A 27,029-nucleotide genomic window follows, 5' to 3' on the forward strand; every position below is an offset into this window, starting at 1 on the left:
TTGTTGTCTCACAGTGAAGCCATTCAGATGGTGAAGACTAAACCTAAGAGATGAACGGGCCCTCCATCTGTAAGTTTCTATTTATATTGTTATATTGTATTTTATCTCTGTTTTTATGGCCTATTTTCTAGCACAGATAAACATTCACATAGAGGAACCAGTTGTTCCGGTCGATCAGCATAAAAAGCTGCAAAAATGTTTCTTGGTGTGTTGTATAAACATGGGGCTGGATAGATTTTGTTGAACAATGAGGTTGCAGGCTTTTAAAATAGCGTAGGAGGAAGAATTGAGTGTGTTACTGAAAGAAAAACAACTCAAATGTGTTTATCTCTCACAGTGAGGCAGTAGACATTTTGCTTTGTGATTGAGAAGGAAATTGGGTATTTTTTTTTACTTTTTAGTGGGGTATTTAGTTGTTATATTTTTATGGGGACAAATTGTGGTTTTAGTCAGGCATAACTGTGACTGAAGATGTCAAAATCAAAAGGATTAATGGTGAGATTCAGTTAAAATCAAAGTCAAAATCTAATAGTATTATATAATAATGTTAAAAAGATAATATTAACACTTATTGTTTTATTTCATATTTCATAAATATTTTGACTTTTTATGTGAAAATTAATTATATATAATTTTAGACTTATTTTATAAGAATTTTTTTAAACATGAAATATTAATATTTACTAATATTATTTTGGGGTAATTTCTATCTAATATCATTTTAATCAAAACCAAGGCTTTTCTAATAATCTTTACTTTTACTGCTTAATTTTCACTTTTTACATTTTAATTAGAACTTATTATTTAATCACTTTCTTTACTTGCTTTACTCTTTTTTTCTCTTAGTTATGAATCAATGAATGAATAATTGAGAACAATGCATTTTGAAAATTAATATTTTAACCAATTTCTTAGTAAATATAGGCAATGTATGGTGCATTTAAACTAAATATATTTATTAACATATATATTTATTAAAATAATATTTTAGTCACCAAACATATTTAAAAAAATAAGGATTTTACAATTAAATTTTTGCTAAATATTGCAAAAAATAAAAAATAAATAAAAAATTGCAACCTACAAAATTTGTCCTCTTTTTTTTTTAATTTGTATTTAAGATTTTTCTATATGTTATAAAATATAGAGTAATAATATGTTTGGGTGCACTAGTTTTTTTACCATCATCATGAGTTATTTTGTTATATTAGCTCCAGATTTGGCTGTGAGTGGTGTACTTGTATATGCTGAGCACTGTAAAAATAAAGGGATAAAATGTTGACCTTAAAATGGTGTTTTAAAAAAATTAAAAACTGCTTTTATTCTAGCCTAAATAAAACAAATAAGACTTTCTCCAAAGTAAAAATATTATCAGTGCAAAATTTCTTGCTCTGTTAAACATCATTTGAGAAATATTTAAAAAAGAAAAAAAAATTAAAGGGGGGCTTATAATTCTGACTTCAACTTATACAGTTAGTATACCTTTAAATTTATTTTCTTTTAACTCATTTAAACCATTTAAACTAATCATTTAATACATTTATTTTAACATTCTACTTAATTTACTAAACAAAATTAAAAATAACCTAAAAATGTAATGTATATCCATTCATGTATATTTGAATATATCCATTCCAATTTCTTTTTTCGTTTTTAAATATTTTCCAAATGATGTTTAACAGATCAAAGAAATTTTCAAAGCATGTCTGATTTCTTCTGGAGAAAGGCTTATTTGTTTTATTTTGGCTAGAATAAAAGCAGTTTTTAATTTCTTAAACACCATTTTAGGGACAAAATTATTAGCCCCTTTAAGCTAAAAGTTTTCTTGATAACAGAACAAATCACTTTTATACAATGACTTGCCTAATTACCCTAACCTGCCTAGTTAACCTAATTAACCTAGTTAAGTCTTTAAATGTCACTTTAAGCTGTATAGAAGTGTCTTGAAAAATATCTAGTAAAATATTATTTACTGTCGTTATGGCAAAGATAAAATAAATAATTTATTAGAAACGAGTTATTAAAACTATTATGTTTAGAAAGGTGTTGAAAAAAATCTCTCCATTAAACAGAAATTGGGGAAAAATAAACAGGGGGGCTAATAATTTAGGAGGGCTAATAATTCTGACTTCAACTGTATATCACTATTGAAGCATTAAATAAAAACATTTTCAACTATTTATTTATTAAGTATTACTTTAATCGTGAATCAAAAAAGAAGCATTCAAAGGAATCAAAAATAACATGTCTGTCCTTTTTTCAGTCTCTTTTCATTTCCAGGCTTAAGCGTGTTTCTTCAAGACTTCAATCTGCTGAATGGGAGAAAGTGGCACAAAAAGCCCTGTCCAAACATGAATGTACAAAATCGCTGCTGCAACAAAAGGTACTGAAAGTTCAAAATATGGTCCTCAGCAAGACACGCTCATTATCTTCCTCACAGTCACTTTCAGTCGCACTCCTTTTCTCTCTTTACTTTCATCTTTCACAGATGTCGAAAATGGCCTTGCGTTACACGAACAAGTTTGTCCCCGTCGTCCTCATTTATGATATTGACTGTGTTCATCCTGTTTCTCAAAGCAAGTAAGTTTCTTAGTAAAAAATAAACCTTGATGTACTTTGAAACTTTTTTAGATAAGCCAGGTTTACGCTGCACATTCTGCTAAAGTTTCCTCAATTATTCCTGAAACTTTTTCCTTCATCCAAGTCATGGATGTACGCTCTGTATATGATGGGATTTGTTGAATCTAAATCCAGTTATTAGTCATTTGGAGAGTTTCAATTTAAGGGCTTGTGAATCATTCATGAGTCCATGAAAGCAAGGAAAATGAGGGATTTTGGAATTACAGGCTAATTGAAATACTCATCTGGACAACATGCTGTTGAAATAAAAGCTGAATGACCTAGAAAAAACAGTCTTTCCGATGATAAGAGTTTATGTCATCTCAGCCTGGCTTTAAGATTCAATTTCACAGTTGAAGACAAGTTTTGTTTCGTCTTAATTAATTTAATGACTTAATGAAGATGTCTGTATTCTGAAAAATGAAAGAGTTAGCATTTTCAAAATAAACAGCAAAAATCAGTCTGAGGGCACCCGGAAAATGTGGAAAAAGTATTAAAAAGCTTTTATTCACATGGCAAATCTTTAAAAAAAACCTACGTGTTTTGGCAGAGAGCTGCCTTCATCAGGGTAACAGTGATCAGTTGCCTGGAGTTTTTTTTTTTGAAGGCTACAATCTCTTGATTCATTAGAATATCTAAACAATACTAAAATAATATATTAAATAAGGTCAACTCAACAATCACCATTAATTCCGCATTAATAAAGGGGAGAAAAAAGGAAACAAACTATATGGAAGAAAAAATATGTATGTATATATATATATATATATATATATATATATATATATATATATATATATATATATATATATATATACATACATACATACAGTTGAAGTCAGAATTATTAGCCTCCCTGAATTATTAGCCCCGTTTTCTGTTTAACAGAGAGATATTTTGCAACACATTTCTAAACATGATAGTTTTAATAACTCATTTCTAATACATGATTTATTTTATCTTTGCCATGATGACAGTAAATAATATTTTATTAGATATTGTTGACACTTCTATACAGCTTAAAGTGACATTTAAATGCTTAACTAGGTTAATTATGTTAACTAGGCAGGTCGGGTAATTAGGCAAGTCATTGTATAATGATGAAGAAAAAAGAAAATCAAACGTAAAGAGTCTAAAACCCTTATGTATTAAGAACTACTTTCTTCCGCCATTCATACACATCTGCAGCTGACGTCAGAACAGAAAAAGCCGTTACTAATTCACCAATGTCACTTTAGAGCTAGTATTTGAAGGATTCTCTGTAGCGTAATGTGAAGCGGTGCTTTTGGTGTGTGACCCCCTTAAGGTGAAGACAAAACAGCAAATTTTGCTTACATTTTAAATTTATAAGGCTAAACTTGACATAAAATGCCATCCGTCTACAGGAGTTCTCACCAGACTGCTGTTGTGTTTGCGATAAGGAGGGACAAGGCTGAATCCAGCTTCTTATTGACTATCCAATCCACCTTAAAACCACGAGGCTTCTGTTTTTCACCTTTTTAATTCGCGCTCAAGAGAACACACTGAGCAAGGGCTTATTATGCGGTTCTGGCGCCATCTTGTGGATAGACAAAAGCAGGTCACACACCAGAAGCGCCGCTCGACGGCGCCCCACAGCGCCACGCAGCGCCATGCATTTTGGAATTCTAAACATAGGTTTCTATCACGATACACACACCGGCGCAGTTCATTTTTCAGCCGGGCCACAGAGCGCCATCTGATTAGTTTCATGTTAAATATCATTCGAATGTGAGCGTCTGGTGTGTGATACTTTAAACTGTCATGTGCGCGTCGTGTCGCGGCACCGAGTGGCGCTTCTGGTGTGTGACCTGCTAAAGTCAACCGCCGCCGACGAGCTCTCAGAAATTGTAAATATTTAAAAATAGGCACTATTCTTACAACTAAAGTGCATAGTTGCATTCTGAACAACTACATTCTCGACTAAAAAAGCCTCAAAAGTACATTTTGCTGTCTAACAACAGTAATATTTGTCAAACTGTATGTGGCCAGAGTAATAGACTGATGTGAAGAGGCCTTTTTGTGATGTTACTGGCAAAATATTGCATGGCTATCAGCCAATCAGATTCAATATATATATATATATATATATATATATATATATATATATATATATATATATATATATATATATATATATATATATATATAATTATTATTATTAATAACCCCCTTTAGAATTTTTTTTCTTTTCTAAATATTTCCCAAATGAACAGAGCAAGGAAATTTTCACAGAAAGTCCGACTGTTTTTATTCTTTTTTTCTGGCGAAAGTCTTATTTGTTTTATTTCGGCTAAAATAAAAGCAGTTAATTTTTTTTTTTTAATTTTACTTTACCCCTTTAAGCTAATTTTTTTCAGATAGTCTACAGAACAATACAATAACTTGCCTAATTACCCTAACCTGCCTAGTTAACCTAATTAACCTAGTTAAGCATTTAAATGTCACTTTAAGCTGTATAGAGGTGTCTTATAAAATATCTAGTAAAATATTATGTACTGTCATCATGGCAAAGATAAAAGGAAACAGTTAAAATAAATTAGTTATTAGGGTTACAGGGAGGTTAGTAATTCTGATTTCAACTGTATATATAATGAAACCACAAAAATACATAGACAAATTTTAGTGTTCAAATAATAAATACACATAAACATGCATGTACATTACATACAGTATACACTCTACACTTGATTTGGTCAAATATAGCCTGTGGTTAAAGTACAACATAAAGTATTTATAATTTGAGTTTTGGAATAACAGTGTTACTAAGAATCGTTTACATCAGGACTTCAAGTATTATTATTATGTGAGGTTATTTTATAGCCATTTTGTAAATATATTAAAATATTTGAGATGTGGTTGTGTGTATTAAATGGCCATTGCTTTTATTCAATTATTATTTAATATCTCATAACAAAGTCATAATTATAAAGTAATATTTCATAAATGTAAACTTTCTGTTATAATATCTAATAATTTTCACTTTTTAGCTAATTATTTCAGTCTTTGTCTTCACATTTTTCTTTGTCATACTTGTTTCCTCTTAATATCAGTACTCCTTAATTTATAAATTTAGTTTTTTTTTTTTTTTATGGCATAATTGTATCTTACCAAAAAGCATGAAAACAAAACTGTGGCAGAAATGTATTTCATAGTGTAATATATTACTAAACAGTTTTATATAACCACAGCCTTATTATACTCATTTATTCACACACACACAAAAGAAATTTTACAATTGCAAATTCTACAAATGCAAATATACAGAAACAGATATCTATTAACCTCTGTGTTTTCTTTTCTGACTGAAGAGCTCTTTAGAACTGTTAATATCTGAATTTTTTGGCAGACGTGGCAGTGGCGATGAAAGTGACCTCCAGTGGCCCGCAGACGATGCAAATGGCTCAAGGAGAATCTGTTACACTAGACTGCACCTACACGTCTGGTCCAGCAGACACAGGAGAGCTTGACATTGAGTGGTCAGTCATCAGCCCAGACACCACCAAAAAAGACCAGATGGTGCGTAAAGCAGCCTGTCAGTTTTTGATGTGATAACGTATGAAAAATGTATGCTACTGGATCCAAGGCTCCACTCATTTAAATTGAGGAAGATCTATCTCAATAGCCGTTTATGATCACTGCTTAATCACACCGCACATTAAAGCAGATATTTACAAAACCATAGTGTAAACCAATGTTTCTGGACTTGCTGCATCTTAGTAGTTGCAAGATGAGCTGCATGCAATGCTTCTGAATGCCCCACTAAACCCCAACTCTCACACTGATGTCACCAGCTCCACTGAGTGCATTGTGTCTGAAATTGCAAGTCTGAGATATGCAGTCTCAGCTTGCAAATCCAAGTCTGCATCCAGATACTATTGTGTTAGTCACCATATGTTTGAGCAGTTTAAGATTGTTCAATGTCTGACCATTCAAGATTGAGCATAAACATCATGATTCATGATTTTCAATAGTAAAACAGCACACTGTAAGGATATATTAATACCGTTAGGGGTTAACTTTTAGCATCTGATAGAGCATTTGAACACAGAAACTGATGTCAGACTTAAAGTAGTGTATTCAAATCTATAAAATGAATGGCAGAAGGCTGGTGTATTTTTGCAATTGCTGTTTTTTTGGCTGTTTATTCTTTCGTAAAAGATAATATGCGCTGTAAAAATCCTAGTTGCCTTATTTTTTAAACTGAATCAAATTAACCTTATAAGTCCATTGGACTTATATTAAGTTAAACTGATTTAAAACACTTTGTGTTACTTATAAAATTAAGTTAAAAGATGATTAACCTTGATAGTGTTACAGTGACCTAAACACATATGCTATCAGGACTAACTGATCATATTTTTTACAGTCTAGTACTTCTTCATTACTATTATCATTAGATATGTAAGAGATAATTTGCAGAGTGTTAAAGGATTTTAAATGCGCGTTGCGGAGTCACACCAGACACATTTTTTTTTTAACCATTTTTATTAATTTTGCTGTAATGAGGTAAGATCATTAGTCTGTTTGTGGTTTTCTGTCTCATTTTTGTTTCTGATTTGTTGGAAAGCACTTTGGCCAACAAAAGTTTAAAAAATTGTGCTATATAAATAAAATTGTCATTGTCATTAACACTTAGCAAACTGTTGAGTATCCCTCTTATTCCGTAGTCATCTAATTTTTATCAGTTCTGACATGTTAGAGCTCCCTGCTTTGAATCAACCTCATGCAGTATCAGAGAGACCGCTAGCACAAGAGAGATCATGTTTACTCATGTAAATGACACGGGCATATCTAATAGCTCATAGTAACATGTGTTAGCTACCTCTCAGCAAATATTTTTGAGCATATGTGGTTGATCCTCATTGGCTCCAGTGTATAAGCACTCTTTTTTATGCATTCAACACCAAAAGAAATACTCCACGATAGTGTTCTCACGACTTCCAAAATATTGTGTGAGAATGATAATGGCAGTATCAGCAATATTAGATTTACTGACCTGCCTGTAAATTCTGCATTGAAAAGATTTCACATAATCATTAACTATGTTTGTAGTTTAAAGAAAAGATTATATTAAAGTATAGCTTCATAAATGTACTCTACACACATTTTCTATTTTTTTTTAAGATTCTAAATATTAAAAGTTAAGATTCGGCTGACCGTTGAAACACGTCATCACCGTCTTGTGAAAAGGGTCTGTTTGGATTAGCTAATTGTACTGTAACATGTGTTAGTCACCTCTTCACAAGGTTTTTTGACCATATTTTGTGGGTTTGATTAAATTAAATTGATTAACATCTTTTTTTTTTTTTTTTTTTTAAGTGAACACATCAGAATCTTCGAGATTACAGAGAAATTAAGTCTCGGGCAACTTTACTGTAGTTAATACTAATACTTGAGTGTGATCAAAACTATACTGGAACTACCTGTGCGATTAACTATTTTATTGCACACCTTTCTAGCCAATCAGAATCAAGAATCAGACTGTGGAATAATGGAACTTACTCATTAGACACTAGTAGTTATTTTAATTGGGACTAGTACTGATTATTAGATAATTGTAAGCATTTATTGGATACTAGTCAAAATAGCATGTCAAGTAAAACTTAAATTACAGTGACAGTGTTTTGTGTTTAAATGTTGGGTTTCAGCTAACCGATCTTGTAATATGTTGTCCATTAGATCATATCATACACAGGAGGAAGGCGATATACTTATGGCGACCCTGCTTTGATGAAAGGTCTGGACTTCACTGCTCCAGATCCTGGTCAAGGAGATGCGTCTCTGTCTATAGCCTCTCTGACTAACAGTCATGCTGGAACATATCAGTGCAAGGTCAAAAAGGCACCAGGGGTCGACAGCCGCAAAATATCACTAGTTGTGATGGGTAATGTCACTTTTTTCAAGACTTTACTGGATATTTATGTATTTTCAAAAGGGGAATTGTTTTTCCTATGCCAGTTAAATATAAAAAAGATAGCGTTAAGTAAACTAATGTGGATCAGAACTATCAAAACATTGTTGTGTTTGTTTAAAATGACAGTCACCTTCCAACTGGTGATTGGGCCAAAGTCAATGTCAAACTCTTTTTGTACTATTTATTCACATTTTATAGTACATCATAAAACATTAAACAAACAACATAAAAGAGAATAACAGAATAGCAAAATAAAAGGAAAACAACCCAGACTTATTGCGGATTTGTGCCCAGGGCTAAACTTTTGGTAACCATTACATGTTCTGGGCTACATCCACTTAATCCATTAGAAGCTGCTGTGAACATTTTTGACAGTCTCAAATACAATAATGGGCCACGTTTGCTTATAATTTGGGCCGTTTACACGTCCTTCTCGTGTGCTGTTGCTTATCAATAGTTATTAAGTTGGCTTTAGGTGTTGGTATTAGGGATGTAGAATAATATAATGCAGAATATGAACTTTATAAGTACTAAACAGAGAATATCTTAATTTAGGCAGGTAATAAGCCACCAGTTAACAGTGAGAATCGGTTACTAAAGTGTTACCCTAATACTAAGAGTATTTATTTTATGGCAAACAGATTAGTTACTTGACACTATATACTGAAGTAAGTAGTAGTATCTAATGATAAGTATTATCTATTAAGGAACTAACAGCTAACAAGTAATAACTTATATCTAAAAAGGACTAATATCTAATGAATAAATGGCAGTATGCTATAAATAAGAGCTAGTATCTTTTTTGTCAAATAAGTTTTATTAAAGATAATATGAATTATATGATAATATGATATTTAATATAAAATATGAAAATCATAATAGTAAATAAAAAACTCCCACATAACAAGCAAACTTGTTTCAAAGACCTGTTTTAACAACAGATTATGATGACAAAGCATAAAACATTACAGAAACAATGCATTATTATAAGAGTTTTTAACAGATAAAAGGTTTCCAAATTTTGTCAAATTGTTCAAGATTGTAATTTATAGAATAAATGTTGAAGTGTAAAGAAGTAAGATGAAAACTAGTATAAACTAGTATAGATTTAATCATAAATGGCAGGCTGTTCCAAAATGTAGGGTCTTGCAGTATATACAGCAAAGACACCGTGTCCACTTTGTACAGAAGAACAGAGAAAAGTATTCGTGTCCTTGATCTGAAAGCTCTAAAGGGATTATGTAAAACTAAAACATCAGAGAGATGAGATATGCAAGATTATTCAAACACTTGTAAGCAAATAAAAGGATTTTAACATCAACTCATAAAAGTGGAGTAAAGCCAGTGGGGTGAATTTTTCCTCCTACTTAACTTTAGCAGATGTGTTGGTTAGCTAAAGCAAGACAACAACAAACAAACCAATGTGTTAAAATCCTATCAAAACACAGCTCTGTTGATTAAAGTATGGCATGAATGAAGATTTCTGATAATCGTTCCAATCCTGTAGCCATGTATTTCCAAAAATGAAATGGCTTTGTGAGCAAAAAATAGTGCGAACTTGATTTTGTCAATTGGGAATTGATTGGATGGTTGTTTATTTTTACGGTTTCTATTTAAGAAATGTCTGTTTACTCTGTGGTCCTTTTTGCAACGTCTCTTGACAGCTATTTTGAACATCTAAGACCATTCCAATCTACTTCGGCAGCCTATTATAATTGTTCCAAAATGTTGCTTGTGCTCAAACAGCTTTGAAAAGCTTAAATTTCAGTTACGCTTTTCAGGACACTGGCTGTCTCTGTGCTAATTAAAGCTGGGACGAAGAAATTATGTTACCAATTGGTTAAAATCAAAGGATATGAATGTGCTTTACAATGCATCATAAAACAAACAAAACAACAAAACATTAAAAATAAAACATTTTGAAATGCTGGAGTTAACCTAGGGTAATGGTATTTAAATCAGAATACAAAAAGTGGCAGAAATGTCCTATTTAAAGGTTTGAGAAAAAAGGAAAGGCTTAACTTTGATCAGCAGATGGAGATAGAAAACACAAGATCTACCAGTTTACTTGCCAGGATTCAAATCTGTAGCAATGCACACAGATTCTTGAGTTAGGTTAAGGTTATTTTTTTTTAAGTTTCAAGGTGATGTAATTAAGGATGAGGAGTCAGGCATCTTGCTTTTGTTATAATTTAAATGTAAAAATCAAAATAGCAGACTTCCACAATTTAATAATCCTCTAAACAAGCCAACAAATGCACGTCTCATTAACAGAGCATGCAATGTCATCTGGATAACCACCAGAGGACACATTACATTTGATAAATATTCAAATATATATTTAAAAATGGAAACCAACCCCGCAACCCCGGTGAGCAGCAGAGAAAACAGATGAGTCAAAACGGTTTATCAGATATACTCTTTTTGTCTGTTGGCTGTTCAGTTAAATTACAATTTTTGGGAAGAGTTTTGGGAGGCTAAAATAGTTTCATCTCAAAATTATCATCTCCATGTAAACAAACAAACAAACAAATATTTAGTGAAAATGGTAACATTATGCAAATGCATATTATATGTTAATCTATTTGACAACTTGGCAACCAAGACAACAAAGGTGGACTATAGGACTGCCCAAGATTATAGTTGTGCTGCTTAAGATACAGTATGAGATGTAAGTAGTCACTCAGTAAATTGTTAATTTTGTTGTGTAAATATACACTAAAAGAGATCCATTCATTCATACATTTTTCTTTTTGTCCTTTTATTAATCTTGGGTTGCCACAGCGGAATGAACGGCCAATTTATCCAGCATATGTTTTACGCATCGTATATCCTTATCCCTGGGAAACATTCATACACACTCACATACTACGGACAATTTAGCCTACCCAATTCATCTGTACCGTATTTCTTTGGACTTGTGGGGGAAACCAAAGCGCCCGGAGGAAACCCACACGAACGCGGGGAGAACATGCAAACCCACACAGAAACGCCTCAAGCCGAGGCTCGAACCAGCAACCTTTTTGCTGTGAGGCGACTGCGCCACCACGTTGCCTAAAAAAGATCCTTTCAACCCAATAGCAAAGTCAAGTCATGTCAAATGCAGAGCTGTGATCCAGCAGTATTAATAAATTAGTCTCACATAAGATCTTCAGACTGGAATGCACAGCAGCTTTTATTGGTCAAGCCACTTTATTGGCCACTCACCATTCACTCACATGTAAACATGTATACTATGAATTAAAAGTAAGTCGTTTTTTGGGAAGGAAAGGTAAGCTATATACTTTGAAGTGTGTAACAGAGGATTATGCAAGCTTTGGGACAGATAACAGATTTTTATGTTGCTTAGTTATGTTACATATCGATCATCTCAACACATCTTCCACATTTCTTTCATATTTAATTACTCTCCTTACTGGAGAAGCAGCAGCAGGATAATCTGCCATTTGCAATTCTTTCATGCAGAGAATCTCCTCAGGTCTTTGGGTAATTATGTATTCAGACGTTAATGTCCAAATATCTTGATCCTTAGTTCACATTGCTGTTGCACATGAAACGTAACATGGAAAACATGGTTTAAATATTTTCCTGTTGGCTACATATTGATTAAGTAATTCACAGCTTTACTGAAGTCTCTGTACCTGACGGTTAGTCTTGCGTGTCTGCCATGTTTGTAGTTTGTTTACACTTTTTTACCTGAGTTTGTAGTTCTAATAAAATTCACGTCCAACATGCAATGTATAGGGTATATGCCGAGCTAGTGCTGTTCCCATGCTGATACACTTCCGGTGACCTGTTATTGTGAACTTTTTTCCATTTTATACGGTTCCTTATACAGCATCGATGTTGTAATGTCATTAAAATACATTCAGTTAAATAAACTTTAGCATTTATTTAGTTGCTCAAGCGTAAAACGAGACAAAAAGCTGTTTACTCAGAATCGGCAGGATCGGCAGGCTAACGCAGAAGCTCCATTGAATATACAGGGGTAAAATAAATGCTCATATTATAAAGATATGGCGGCGGAAATGTAATTTAATGCACTGTTTCTTGTACAATCTGAGACCCACTTTAAATCGGGTATCACTCAGCTAGTGGAGATCGCTGATTTTTAAAGAAAACAGACCTTAAACGCACCGGATTTTGCATTGGCATTCAATTCGCCGGAAGCGCTTAACCCAGGTTACTGGCAAATTAAAAGTCCTATTAGCAAGCTTCGGCATATACCACATTGTGGAAAATATTAGCGGTATGCACGCTTCTTTGGATTTTCAACATACTATGGTTTGGGACATAATAATTCTATTTTTGAATACTATTTAGGATGGATAGTAGCTATGCAAATTTGCATGGAGCATTTGTTTTGTTCTTGTTTTGATTACATGTTTTTTTTTATGTAACTTCAAGGTCTCCAGTATAACTGACTGGTGTGTTAAACTCTTGGAAGTATTTTAAAGAATCTAGACTGTATCGTTCCTTTTTAGCAATTTGCTAATTTATTTATGACTAAGTAAAATGTCAAATATGTAATCAAGATGGCTTCTTCCATAGTGTGGTTTGATTTAATGGAGACTTAAAAAATCATGCTGTAAGAAGTAATGGTAAAATTACCATATACATTCAAAATGACGACATGTTTTATTCTAAGCTCTGTCTAAGCAATGTCAATAATTAAATTAATGGAACAGTCAAGTCGTACAGCAGCTACATGGTAAAAAATAGCTCACAGAAATATCCAAATTTGCGAGGTCTATCAGTTTAACGAGGATATACATAGCGTTTTTACAAGTTGTAATCTTTTAAATAACGTTAGGCTAATATGCACTGACCTCACCTTGCATTCACAGCAGGTCTCAGCCACTGAGGTGTTTTATTAAACTCCCAACAAACTAATAAATTGTGTTTAGGGCTTCTTTAGGTTTGTTTTGAACGGAAGAGTACTTGAGGAAAGCAGTCGTGCGGCATTTCTGTCAGCAGTGCTTTTGATTCCCTAGAATTGCACAAAGCATTTATTCAAACAGTTTAAAACCGTTGTATGGGTGAATTATGAGAGTTATTTGCGTCTCTCTCTGTGGCAGTGAGACCGTCTGTGCCGAATTGCTGGATTGATGGCGGTGGAGGAGTGGGTGAAGCGGCGTCTCTCCGCTGCAGATCAGACGAGGGCTCCGCGCCGCTGCTGTACTCATGGAGGAGAGAGAGCGGAGGAGCGATTCCTGCAGACGCCACTCAGAGTAAGGGTGACCCCTGCTGGCTGCTGGCGATGTACTGTTATTATTACACGCTACTTTGACTGCAGTTTTGAGACCCTGGCCTGAAGTGATATACAGGGCATCAGATTAATAGTTTAGTTATGTTATTTTTATTTTGATATCTAAATGACGCTGTTTGCAATCAATTAAAGTCTTCTATATGCGTTATATATCAGTTTATTAGGTGTATGGTTATTAGGGGAAAATATATTTCAAATAATATTTCAAGATGGCACAATAGGCAGAGTTTTTAAGGGAATGAATGAATGAATGAATGCCCTTCCAGCTGCAACCCATAACTGGAAAATAATAAATAAATAAATAAATAAGAATAAGACTTAACAGTGATTTTATTTAAAATGTTGAAGTCAAAATTATTAGCCCCCCTTTTATTTATTTTTTTTCTCTTTTTTAAATATTTCCCAAACGATATAGTTTGATAATATTTCCCAAATAACAGTATGTTTGATAATATTTTTTTTTTCTTCTGGAGAAAGTCTAGGATTTAAAAAAAAAAATTGACTATAATAAAAGCCGTTTTTAATTTTGTAAACACCATTTTAAGAACAAAATTATTTGCTCCTTTAGAAAAAATTTTTTTTCAATAGTCTACAGAACGAACCATTATTATACAATAACTTGCCTAATTACCCTTACCTGCCTAGTTAACCTAGTTAATCTAGTTAAGCCTTTAAATGTCACTTTAGGCTGTATAGAAGTGTCTTGAAGAATATCTAGTCACAAATTATTTAATGTCATCATGGCGAAGATAAAATAAAACGGTTACTAAAGATAAGTTGTTAAAAATATTATGTTTATAAATGAGTTGAAAAAAATCTTCTCTCTGTTAAACAAAAAAAAGGGAAAAATAAACAGGGAGGCAAATAATTCAGGGGGATAATAATTCTGACTTCAACTATATATATATATATATATATATATATATATATATATATATATATATATATATATATATATATATATATATATACAACAGTTCTGTCTGGTTCTTGAATCTGATTGGCTGATAGCCGTGATATATTTAAGTAATATCAGCACGCGTAAAGCCTCTTTATACCCTTTGTGTATTACTCCGCCCACTTACAACCAGCAAAAAGCAGACACTACAGATCTAAAGTTTAAAAGATGCTTGCTCAGCTGTTTAACTGTCAGCTTATGATTTGAATCCAAGGCGGAAGAAAGTAGTTCCTCATACAAAAGGGTTTTTGAGACTCTCCATGTTTGATTTTGTTTTTATATACACAATTATGCCGTCAAACTGTTGTATAAACGCAATATCACACTCGTAGCAGTGCGATATGGCTGTATATTGGCACTGGTGGGAGCACTAAGGCACTTATTTAAACATTTCCCAAATGATATTTAACAAAGCAAGGTAATATACAGTATATACAGTTAAAGTCAAAATTATTAGGCTCCCTGAATTATTAGCCCCCATTTTATTTTTTTCCCAATTTCTGTTTAACAGTGAGCAGATTTTCAACACATTTCTAAACATAATAGTTTTAATAACTCATTTCTAATATCTGATTTCTTTTATCTTTGCCATGATGACAGTAAATAATATTGTATTAGATGTTTTTCAAGACACTTCTATGCAGCTTAAGTGATATTTAAAGGTTTAACTGGGTTAATTAAGTTAAGGCAGGTTAGGGTAATTAGCTATAAGTTATTCTATAACGATGGTTTGTTCTGTAGACTATCGAAAAAAATATAGCTTAAAAGGGCTAATAATTTTTTTTTTTTTACCTTAAAATAATTCTTAAAAAAAATAAAATTTATTTTATTTCAGCTGAAATGTAACAAATAAGAATTACCCCATAAGAAAAAAAAATATTATCAGACATACTTAAACATCATTGGGAAAGAGAGATTCCATGTGGAAATTAAAAGTCATGTATACTTTTTGTATGGAATTTAAAGTCAAATGTTGATATACAGGTATATTATAAATATTGTCCATGCACAAATCAGTGTTTGTATAGCAGTTTTAATATTTTTTATTTCATTCATTCATTCATTTTCTTGTCGACTTAGTCCCTTTATTAATCTGGGGTTGCCACAGCGGAATGAACCACCAACTTATCCAGCACATTTTTACGCAGAGGATGCCCTTCCAGCCGCAACCCATCTCTGGGAAACACACACACATTAATACACTACGGACAATTTAGCCTACCCAATTTACCTGTACTGCATGTCTTTGGACTGCGGGGGAAACCGGAGCACTCGGAGGAAACCAACGCGAACGCAGGGAGAACATGCAAACTCCACACAGAAACACCAACTGAGCTGAGGATCGAACCAGCAACCTTCCTACTGTGAGGCGACAGCACTACCTACTGCACCACTACGTTGCCTATATTTCTTTTTTTTTGCTGTTATTTTTTATATTCAATCTTAATTGTTCATTTGAGTAATTTTGTTCACATAAAATATTATATTATATTATATTATATTATATTATATTATATTATATTATATTATATTATATTATGTTATGTTATGTTATGTTATATTATATTATATTATATTATATTATATTATGTTAAAATATTTGGCAACTAGATAATATAAAAAAAAGCTAATATATAAAACTGTAGCGATGCAGTGTGTATGCTGTCACCTCACAGCAAGAAGGTCGCTGGTTCAAGCCTTGGCTGGGTCAGTTGGCATTTTTGTGTGGAGTTTGCATGTTCTTCCTGCGTTTGCGTGGGTTTTCTCCGGGTGCTCTGGTTTTCTCCAAAGGCATGCAGAACAGGTGAATTGGGTAGGCTAAATTTTCCATAGTGCATGTATGTGTGCAGATGAGTGTGTATGGGTATCCCAGAGATGGGTTGTGGCTGGAAGGGCATCCGCTGCGTAAAACATGTAAGTTGGCGGTTCATTCTACTGAGGTGACCCCAGATTAATAAAGGGACTAAGCCGAAAAGCAAATGAATGAATGAATAAAACTGTTATTTAGTAACATAATTTTGTTATTATGTTTATTCATAATGATTTACACAATACCATTCACACATATTGATTTTCATTCTTCTGATTGTGTCTGAAAATAATTATAAATGTGGAAACAAAACAATATTTTGAATAAAATATGAAACAGTTATTAACATATTTTTTAGGGAGGGAAATATGTTAGTATACAGTTTCATTCATTCATTTTCTTTTCGGCTTAGTTCTTGTATTAATCTTAATTTATGCAGCGGATGCCCTTCCATCTGCAAACCATCTCTGCGAAACATCCATACACACATTCACACTCATACACTACGGACAATTTAGCCCACCCAATTCTACAGTTTAAAAGTATTATTATTTATATTATCATAAATTGTGTTTTTCTTTTCTTTTTTGTATTTAGATTCCCTCACGGGAGAACTTCTGATCAGTAATCTCTCCACAAGTCACACCGGTGTGTATTCCTGCGAGGTTTCCAATGCTGTAGGGAAAGAAAGCTGCCGACTAACCCTTCAAGCTGTAAAGCGTAAGTCAAGCACATAAACACACTCCTCCGCTCATCACACCAGTTATCCGTCATTATCCTTTTTTTCTGAATCATCCACAGCTCCTAATAGAGCAGGAGTGATAACAGGCACTGTTGTTGGCTGTTTACTACTCATCATGATCGTCCTGCTCATTATCTGGCTCCTCGTCTTCAGATGTAACTGGAATCGACAGGAGAAAGAGTTCTCGAATGAGATTAGGTGATATTAAGCATTCCATTTTCCTCTATAAACGTCTTCCCATAACGCATGTTCCTGATTTAGAAGAATGGTCCTTGCTTTAGGTGTTTTAAAGAATTTCTTTAACATGTGGGCAAATGTTTTAAAATATGGCTATATTGTATGCTTTGAGGTGGCATTTAAAAAAAAAACATTTTGAATAAATATAAAGGGCTGTACAGTGGCGGAGTGGGTAGTTTGCATGTTCTCCCTGTGTTCGCGTGGGTTTCCTCTGGGTGCTCCTGTTTAGATAGATGTCTAAAAGCATTTTCCACAGCAAAGCCAGCACAGAAACCAAACCTTTGGCATACATTTTTTTTAAATGTGTAACAAACAAACAAACAAAAAAACCAAACAGCTAAAGCAAGGAATTTAATTAAGTTTATGTTTATTGCTATGGTGCTTTTACAGAGCAGATTGTGTCAAAGCAGGTTAACAAAGAAGTTCTAGTAAATTGAAGCAGTGTCAGCTCAGTCTTCAGAATTGGAGTTTAGTTTAGTTCAGTTCCGTGTGGTTTAAATTTCACTGCTAAAGGTTCAAACATTAAAGAGCAAAACTATCGATGGGCAGCTCCACAAATCCCAAACCAAGCATGCCAGTGGCTACAGTGGCGAGGAACAAACTTCTAGAATAACATCAAAATTAACATTAAGAATATCATTAAACATTATTACAACTCCACCACCACGAGCAGTCTGACGAGCCTCATTCTTACATAAGAATCCTGAAGGAGTGGCTTCATTTAAACTAATATAGTCATTCTGTTTCAGACAGGTTTCAGTGAGACAGAGAGCATTAAGGTTATTGCCTGTTATTATTTCATTTACAGTTAAGTGCTTTTGGTGCTAGTGACCAGGGCCCAGTTTTTCAAAAGTAAACTACTAAGATTTTGGATAAGGGATTGGATCAAATCTTGAAAATGGGTTTTTCAAAAGAAAAAAACGGATTACATAATCGGATTAGATCACATAATCCAATCTTGGTTTTGATCCAGATCAAACCTTTAGTTTGGGGTTTTCAGACCTTTTTTGTAGGATTTGGATCACTTTGATCCAAAAAACCTGGATTAAACTGATCCCATCAGAAGGGTGGATTCAGCCTGGATTTCAAGCCCAAAATGTAATGAAAACTTACCAAATGTATCAAATAATACTATATTTGGAACATGCATTATCTTACAAGATATCCTATTTATTCATAAGGTTTTAATTGTTTTTGTTCATCCGTCAGGCTACAGTGATTAGGTAGGTTTTAACGTATTTAGCCTTTCAGTATAGGCCTACATCAAAGTAAAAAGAGTTTGGCCTCATAAAATAATCCCCCAAACAGCTTTCAAAATTGACCAAAAACAAAACATTTTATTCTGTCACTAATTGATATATATATCACAATAGAAAATACATATATTTTTTATAATATGTATTAGTGATGCATGCAATGATTACAGAATAACTACAAAAATGCAAAGAATGGCAATGACTCTTTCAACAATTGCAACAAGAGACTGAAAGGGCAGAAGCACAGCTCATCTGGCAAAGGAACAACTGACTCTGGCCAAACTGCAGCAAACCAAGGCCAGACTTGAGATACGCCTCCTAAAGGCTATGCTCAGACAAGCTGGTCTCTCCTCATCAGATGAGGAAGTCTGAAATTATTGTGGAGTTTCTGACATTACATTTTTTTTTATTCAATACATCTATATTTGAAACTTGTTATAAATATCCTCAGTGTACAGTGTTTGTGTTGTAGGTCTCAGATGTTTAGGAGATCAAGCTTTAAAAAAATGTCTATTGTAACTTTTTTGCAGTTTTTCTCGTTGATTCTTATTGGATTTTATTTCTAGAATACATAGTAAATTTACTTATTGATAATACGAGGAATAGACACAGTCTCTATTATTTAAAAAATTTTAAATAATAAATAAAAGTTTAGCAAAATGAATATATATTTAGTAAAATATTTAGCATATTTTTTTATTTTAGACAAAATAAATATTCTAATTCTTCTTTTTTGTTTAAAAATAACTAAATACATAGTACAATCAGTCAATTATTTAGCAAAGCATTAAAATTATTTTTGTCACACACACACAAAAAAAAATTATATACATACTTTTCCATATGGACATATTTTCTGAATGGTAAGAAGGCATTTGGCTCTGAAACAGCTTTTCTGTTTCTTCTGTCCTTAAAGAGAGGACGCTCCTGCACCTGAGAGTCGCCCAAACAGCCGAGTCTCCAGCTTCCGCTCAGGTGTGGCCTACAGTCAGGTGGGACAAACACAAAATGAACATCCAACCTCCAGCAACACCAGCTACAGCACGGCAAAATATGACAGCAGATTTGGTTATGCTGTGTGAGAGACTGTAAGTCACAGTGGTATCGATGTGCAGCAGAGATGAAACAATATAAAGTGACTGTAGTAAAAATGTTAGCAAAAATGAACAAAACTGCCCCAAAAAATCTAGAAAAGGAGGTAAAACAACCCTGCAAATCTGTATGTTTGTCACAAGCAAAGTGAAATATTTGCTGTATTACATTTAGATCAATGCACATTGCATCAGATTTGTGTGTGTGTGCGTATGTGTGTGTGTGTGTGCGCGCAGAGTTTTGAGCAGAAATTCTCTTATCCTATGAACATTAACAAGCAGATACAATGTAAGTAAGACATTCATTTATTGACCATAACTTGCTTGAGTTAAATGATTTTTGGTTCTTAACTTGTGCTGGACTAGCATCATTGACTGGTATGTTTTGTCTGTATAGCCAGAATATAACATTCCGTTTCACACGGTACAAACTGTGTTTAACATGTATTATATTAATCAACATTCATAATCATAGCTAAAGTGTAGTAACTAGGCTTTTGGTCAAAATTGAGTTCAAGCCTAAAATGGATTAGTGACATCTGTTGAACTCTCCTGGTTCAATTTTATCCTGATTCAGAAAAAAAAACAAGAGTGTCAAAATTGCAGTAACTACAAAACCCAAGCTGATGTAAAAAAACAAAACAAAACATCTGATTGGTTGCAACCCTGCAATGTATAGCCATTATATATTATGCATAATTTAAATTAGTCTTTTCAACAGAATGTTAATACATTTTTATTTAAATGTTTTTTGATTGTGCACTGACACAAATACATTTAATAATACATTTCATTCATATAGCTCCTATAAATGTACAAAAATGGAACTGAAAAGAAATACTATAGTACAAAATAAAATGAAATGTTGCTATTAATTACCCTCAGGCATCTAAGAGTTACAGCATGTGACTTTTTTTTCTTAATGAATTGTCGGGAGCCATTTATTTCAATTAAGTTTTGTCTGTGTATGTTTTTTTAAACTCTGAAAGTGCGTTAGTAGCCATTGCCTTGTCCACAGTTACGAATAATTTTTAATCTTCTATTGAAGAAACACTTAAACAGTCTCTTAAATGGATTTTAATGGAATTAACTTTTTGACTGTAAAATGCTTTGCATTCAGTCATGTTGCAATATAATGTATGAAATCAAAATGGGTTTGTAAATGTAATTATTTTCTAATGTGATAAGGATTCATATGAGTGAAGCATACATTATGAATTAAATTACGCAGAACCAGATACTGATCATATCAGGCAATATTAGTAGCTTTTTAAAAAGGCCTAATGGTAATATTTGTTTGTGAGGAGAGCCTTAATTGTTGACGTTTTTTTAAACATGATGTAACTTCATTTATATTATTTCCCATGAGATTTAAAGGTTTATGTGATGACTGAAAATGAACTTTGTGTTTTGTTGTTTTTAAACAATGTCTGCTATGCTTTTTTTCTTCTTTTTTTTGCTTATTTGCTGATATTAGGGTTTTTTGTACAAGAACAAAGTTTGGATGGATTTGTGTGTGACTATGAAATAATTAGTTGTTTTCTTCAGCATTTCTGGAACTAATATTTGCTGATGTTATACTGATAGGTTGAATTTTTATGAATTGTAATAAAAAATGAAGAAAACGTGTGGGTGACATAAATAGTAACATTTTTTTTAACATAAAGATTTGGGTAACATTTTTAATATGTTGCTGACAATATGTCTTTACTGCCTTCTCAAATACAGTAGTAGGGGCAAACACAAGACATCACATTTTGTAGCATCAAATAGAATAAATTAAAACAGGCTAATTTATATTTAAAGAAAGCAAAATAAATCACGCAAATAGCTGATGATTTTGTTAAACTTAAATATAAAATTAAAAGTGAAATAATGTTAAACTGTCATGAATTGTAAATGAAATTTATGTAAAATTGAGTCAACAGGCTTATTCTGAATGAGTAGAAAAGTACCCTGCTGAAAAATCCAGCTTAAACCAGCCTAGGCTGGTTGGCTGGTTTTAGCTGGTCAACCAGGCTGGTTTTAGAGGGGTTTTGGCCACTTCCAGGCTGGCTTCCAGCTATTTCCAGCCTGGTATTAGCTGGTTAGGCTGGGAGATGACCAGCTAAAATCAGCTTGACCAGCCTAGCCAGGCTGGGAGCCCAGCCAAAACCAGCTATGTCCAGCTTAAACCAGGCTGGTCAAGCTGGTTTTAGCTGGATTTAGCTGGTCATTTTCCAGCTTTACCAACTAAGACCAGGCTGGAAATGGCTGGAAACCAGCCTGAAAGGGGCCAAAACCCCTCTAAAACCAGCCTGGTCGACCAGCTAAAACCAGCCAACCAGCCTAGGCTGGTTTAAGCTGGATTTTTTAGTGGGGTATACAGATTAAAAACAACAATTAGAAACCTACATAGGGTGTGCACCTTTAATATGACATTAAATGATTATTGATGATTAAATAAGGCTATCTTTTATGTAAACCTCTACTACATTTAAAATATTTTAGTAACTTGTCTGTATCATAATTAAAGTTTACATTTTGTTTGTAATATTTTTTTACATGGACCTAATGCACAAATATGATCTAAAAGGTAAACATTAATACTTGCAAAATCTGAAATAAATATTTTACATTGTTATTCTAATGATTGATTACATTATATCTAGAAACACACATAAATACAGCATTCACTACTTTACTTTAGAGGGCGTCCGTGTCCACTGCGTCGATTTTGCAGAGCGGAGGGGGGAGAAAAACACGTAGCTCCTAGTGCGCATGTGCATTTGTGCTTTCACACTTTAGCTTGCAGTAGTGATTTTTGTGTAGTGTAGTCATCATGAAGGCTCTTAGGGGAATGGTGAGCGGAGCCGTGAGCGAAATATCATCTTCTCTTACTGGGACTAAACAGGTCGCCGTTCGGGAAAATGTCCTTGCCGTGACTCGTGACTACATTTCTCAGCCGAGATTAAGTGAGTGTACAGTGCTGACTATAAAGGGCCCTTACAAACAGAAGCCCACCTTAGCGATCAAATGATGTGTAACTCCGCAACGATTGAATGACGTGCTCTAGGTTTACGACTGCATTTCATTAACATCCTCGTAGTTATTCCTAACTGCAGACGTTTACTGTTTAATTTGTAAGATGTCTGATATTGTACATCAGTTTATGCAGTCAGGTGAATTGATAAATTAGATGGCACGTTCCCTGCTTTCTATATATTTTTTTCCTTCTAATTGGATTGTAATTTTATCTGTGTAATTATTGCCCTTTCGACAAATATGATGCCGAATAAATGAACACGGATGTAGGTTTTAGGTTTGTGCATATATGATGTGTATCGTGATGGTGTGATGGCAAGCTGTTTTAACATTAAGACTATTGTTGACAATTGTGTTATTATGTCTTTAGTTGTTTTAAGTGTATTCCCTGCTAAAACACAGCTTAAACCAGCTTTGGCTGGTTTTAGCTGGTTGACCAGCCTGGTTTTAGATCGGTTTTGGCCGTTTCTAGGCTGGTTTCAGACATTTCCAGGTCTTGGCCTAGCCAGTTTGGTCAAGCTGGTTTTAGCTGGTAATTTTACAGCCTGATCATTTAGGACAAGGATTAGACTGATTGGAAACCAGCATATAAATGGCCAAAACCCCTCTAAAACCAGGCTGGTTGATCTGGATTAAGCTGTTTTTTTAGCAGGGCTAGTACAGAATTCATAAAAATGTTTTTTTTTTAATACACCTGATATAAATACTAGAAATTATTATAATGTGTGATAGTTTGATTCTAATATCTAAGATTTAAAGGGGCAGTTCATCCAACAGTGAAATATCTGTCATCATTTACTCCTATCATATCTTCTACTTGTTAAGTACCTAGTTGACTTTCTTTATTTTGTTAAACACAGAATAATATTTTGATGAGTTATGGTTAATGGTACTTATTAGCTTCCATATTTTTCTTACTATGGAAGTCAATGGTTATCATCAGCCATCCAATTTTCAATCACTTTGATGTAATTTATTAGCCAACAGGCTCTGAAGCAATGACAAAACATACGTTAAAGGTATATTCATCCCTATATCCATCATCTCTCATAGCCACCAGTATGAATTATTGATTTTGATTACATAATTTTTAACTTTTTTAATGTATTTATTAATTATCATATCCAATCGAATGCTATCTAGAATCTGAAGTATCCCACCCCTTACACTGTATAGTTCACCAAAGTTGTTTTGCTTTTAAGCCAAGTTCTTAGTATATTTTATTATGCCCTATATGTAGCGGATAAATGATTCAGATGGTTATTTTTATTTTTTTTCCCCACTGTGAATGAAGTCTTTTGAGTGCCACTTGATTCACAGCAGTCCACACAATATCTGCATTGGTTGAGCTGTGATTTAAATTAACTACTGTTGGCTATTTAAGCAAAGGGGAGGGGCTGTTTCATGTCCCACCTTGTTTTCCAGTTTCACTTGAAATTACGTCAACACATTGAATAACAAGGCACTTTAGGAGACCTTTAAATGAATTTTTGACTTGTATGGCATAATGTTAAATTGGCTTGCCATAAATGGGCAGCATCATCAGCTGCACAGACTACCTCACAGCATGATGTACCTAAAAACCTTGGGTTTCTTTTTCTCATTCAGACCATCTCTGTTTTTCATTTCTGATATTCATGTTTTATACATTATAAATGACATTCTCATTCTGTTTGTTTATTTTTTCCTTTTAAGACACTTTCACGTGATGTCGTATTTTATCAGGTGATATGTTTCATTTTTTTACTGTATTATTTTTTTTGTAATGTTTACTTATTTTTGCTATGTCGTTAAGAGAGACAAACAAACTGTTGGGTTGGTTAAGTTGTGTTTGTTATTGGAATTAAACTGTAAAAGCTCTCTTGTGACTTTAATGTTTATTGTGTGCACAGCATATAAAACTGTGGCTGGTGTTAATGGACCCCTGGTGATTTTGGATCAAGTGAAGGTATTACTTGTAGACTATTATACCGATCTCTGTACTGCACATGGCTAATGTTATATGTTTGAATATTGTTTTGTTTTAGAGATCCATCAAAATGTATCATCATCATTTTCTGACAACTTATTGGCTCTTGACTAGGACTGGGCAGATAAATGAGATTATATGCAACAAGGGGTATTTATAAATGTGTTGATATTAGTGATTTACCAAACCAAAGCAAAAATGTATCGGCCGAAAATATGTTATGTCTTTTAATGGACCCTCTAATTTTTGTGGCCTCAGTCGTTGTTGGGGTATTCTTTTAAAACTGAAAACATTAACAACTGATATCGAAATGTATACATATCGTTATTGTTCAATATGGAAAATAATTATCGAGACTGCATTTCTACCATAAAGCCCAGCCCTATCTTGGACCCTTTGGTATAAAATTGTGTCTTGTGAATTTTTGTTAATATACACATTTATAAAGCACACAAGTTTTAGTACTGCATGTTGCAGAACAAGTGTCTACAACTTTTCCACTTTACTTTAACTACTTGCATATACTATTTAACTTATATTATTTTGTTCCAAATGCACATTAATAGGCATATTTCCTAGAGTTAAGCATCAGAATATCAGATTGAATATTGCCAAACAAAATTTACTTTCAACATTTTTTTTTACATTATCATAGTTTATTCGCTGTATTAGAAAATGGTAATGTCATGTGACAAAAAAAAATTGAGTTAAATGGCATCAGAACAAATAGTTTTTAATAATGCTTTCGGTATGTAATCCAGTAAAGCAAAAATAATGCAAATATAATTCAATATTTACACAACTATCAATAACTTGTTTGACCTCAATTTCTGCCTGTAGTCGCTACTGTCAACCAGCTTCATGAAAACCTGAACTGTAATATTTTCCCAGACTCACTGCTTTTACTCCACAGTATGAAAAAAATTGGTATATTAAATCACAATTTACTTTATTTTGCTACCCTCACAGAATATGATGTCTTGCAGCCACTAGTAAGTAAGAAAGAAACCTAAAAAATAAAGTAATATGTATTATTTTTATCTGCTATCTAAATAATTTTTGGTTTGACCAGCACCTCAATATAGCTGTTATTGTTGGTAGTTTCATTTCATTTTTATTTGTGATTTTTTTTTGATGTACAGATCATATTGTTGAATTATTGCATACATGTAACTAGTAACTAGTGTATTAACTGTTATTACTCAAGTTTTAAATGACCAATTGACATTTTGCATTATAGATAGATAGATAGACAGACGGACAGACGGACGGACGGACAGGCAGGCAGGCAGGCAGACAGACAGACAGACAGACAGATAGATAGATAGATAGATACAGGCATATCAGTAAATTACTAAGAAGTCCATTCAGTGTGTCATTGTAATCATTCTGTTGTAAGCATGTTTGATTGGTAAGTACTGAATTATGGTTATGTCTCTTATATGATGTTATGCGGCTGTAAGATTTGTGTTTGTGGTTCAGTTTCCCAGGTATGCTGAGATAGTCCATCTCACTCTCCCTGATGGCACTAAGAGGAGTGGACAAGTGCTGGAGGTCACAGGCTCCAAAGCAGTGGTTCAGGTCAGGAAATGAAATCTGAAGTGTGTGCATTTTTGTTTTTCGTCTTTTTTGATCACAATTGTCCCTCATAATTTCATTTATAGGTGTTTGAGGGAACATCTGGTATTGATGCCAAAAAAACGACCTGCGAATTTACAGGGGACATTTTGCGCACACCTGTGTCTGAGGACATGCTGGGTGAGATTTAGAAAAAACATACTGAAGCCAGGTGATTTATTTTTTTGTGCATTTGCTAAAACTTGTCTTTTTTAGGTCGTGTTTTCAATGGATCAGGAAAGCCAATTGATCGAGGACCTGCGGTGCTGGCAGAGGACTACTTAGACATTATGGGTACAAATCAATGAGTCTTTCTCAAAGGGTATTCTCCCAAAGTGACACTTTCTGTTAATATACTTAGACTAAATTATTCGAAGTAAAAGATTTAAGATGTTTTTTAGCTAAAATGGAAGTCCATAGTTAATGGAAATTTAAGTGTCCAAAAAAAAAAAACACTTGGGATAAGCAAAATTAACACCAGCTTATAATGCATCAAGGTCTT

General features: G+C 33.3%; 3 protein-coding genes across 6 annotated transcripts in view; 2 read left to right on the forward strand and 1 right to left on the reverse strand.

Moving 5' to 3' along the window:
- Positions 1-4,196, reverse strand: part of si:ch211-127i16.2 — an 83,910-nt gene extending 79,714 nt beyond the window's left edge. The window contains exon 1 of the mRNA XM_087270450.1: positions 4,015-4,196. The gene's annotated coding sequence lies outside the window, so the exon portion shown is untranslated. The remainder of the gene's footprint in view (positions 1-4,014) is intronic.
- On the forward strand, positions 1-21,546 carry vsig8a (V-set and immunoglobulin domain containing 8a). Of its 2 annotated transcripts, NM_001328510.2 has the most exon segments (9): positions 1-69; positions 2,264-2,383; positions 2,489-2,580; positions 5,987-6,156; positions 8,320-8,524; positions 13,633-13,785; positions 17,189-17,311; positions 17,393-17,531; positions 19,743-21,546. In NM_001328510.2, coding segments are annotated over 8 exon segments (1,080 nt in total). In that variant the 5' UTR covers positions 1-69; positions 2,264-2,351; the 3' UTR covers positions 19,909-21,546.
- atp6v1b2 (ATPase H+ transporting V1 subunit B2) overlaps positions 19,743-27,029 on the forward strand; it is a 14,581-nt gene continuing 7,294 nt past the window's right edge. The window contains exons 1-6 of one of the 3 annotated variants that reach the window (XM_087268984.1): positions 19,743-19,914; positions 24,637-24,666; positions 24,834-24,889; positions 26,393-26,491; positions 26,575-26,668; positions 26,744-26,821. In XM_087268984.1, coding sequence (XP_087125110.1) covers positions 26,662-26,668; positions 26,744-26,821 — 85 coding nt within the window. In that variant the 5' untranslated portion in view covers positions 19,743-19,914; positions 24,637-24,666; positions 24,834-24,889; positions 26,393-26,491; positions 26,575-26,661. 3 annotated transcript variants of the gene reach the window in all.

This window comes from Danio rerio, chromosome 10 (assembly GCF_052040795.2).
Source record: "Danio rerio strain M-AB ecotype USA chromosome 10, GRCz13ab, whole genome shotgun sequence".
NCBI lineage: Eukaryota > Metazoa > Chordata > Actinopteri > Cypriniformes > Danionidae > Danio > Danio rerio.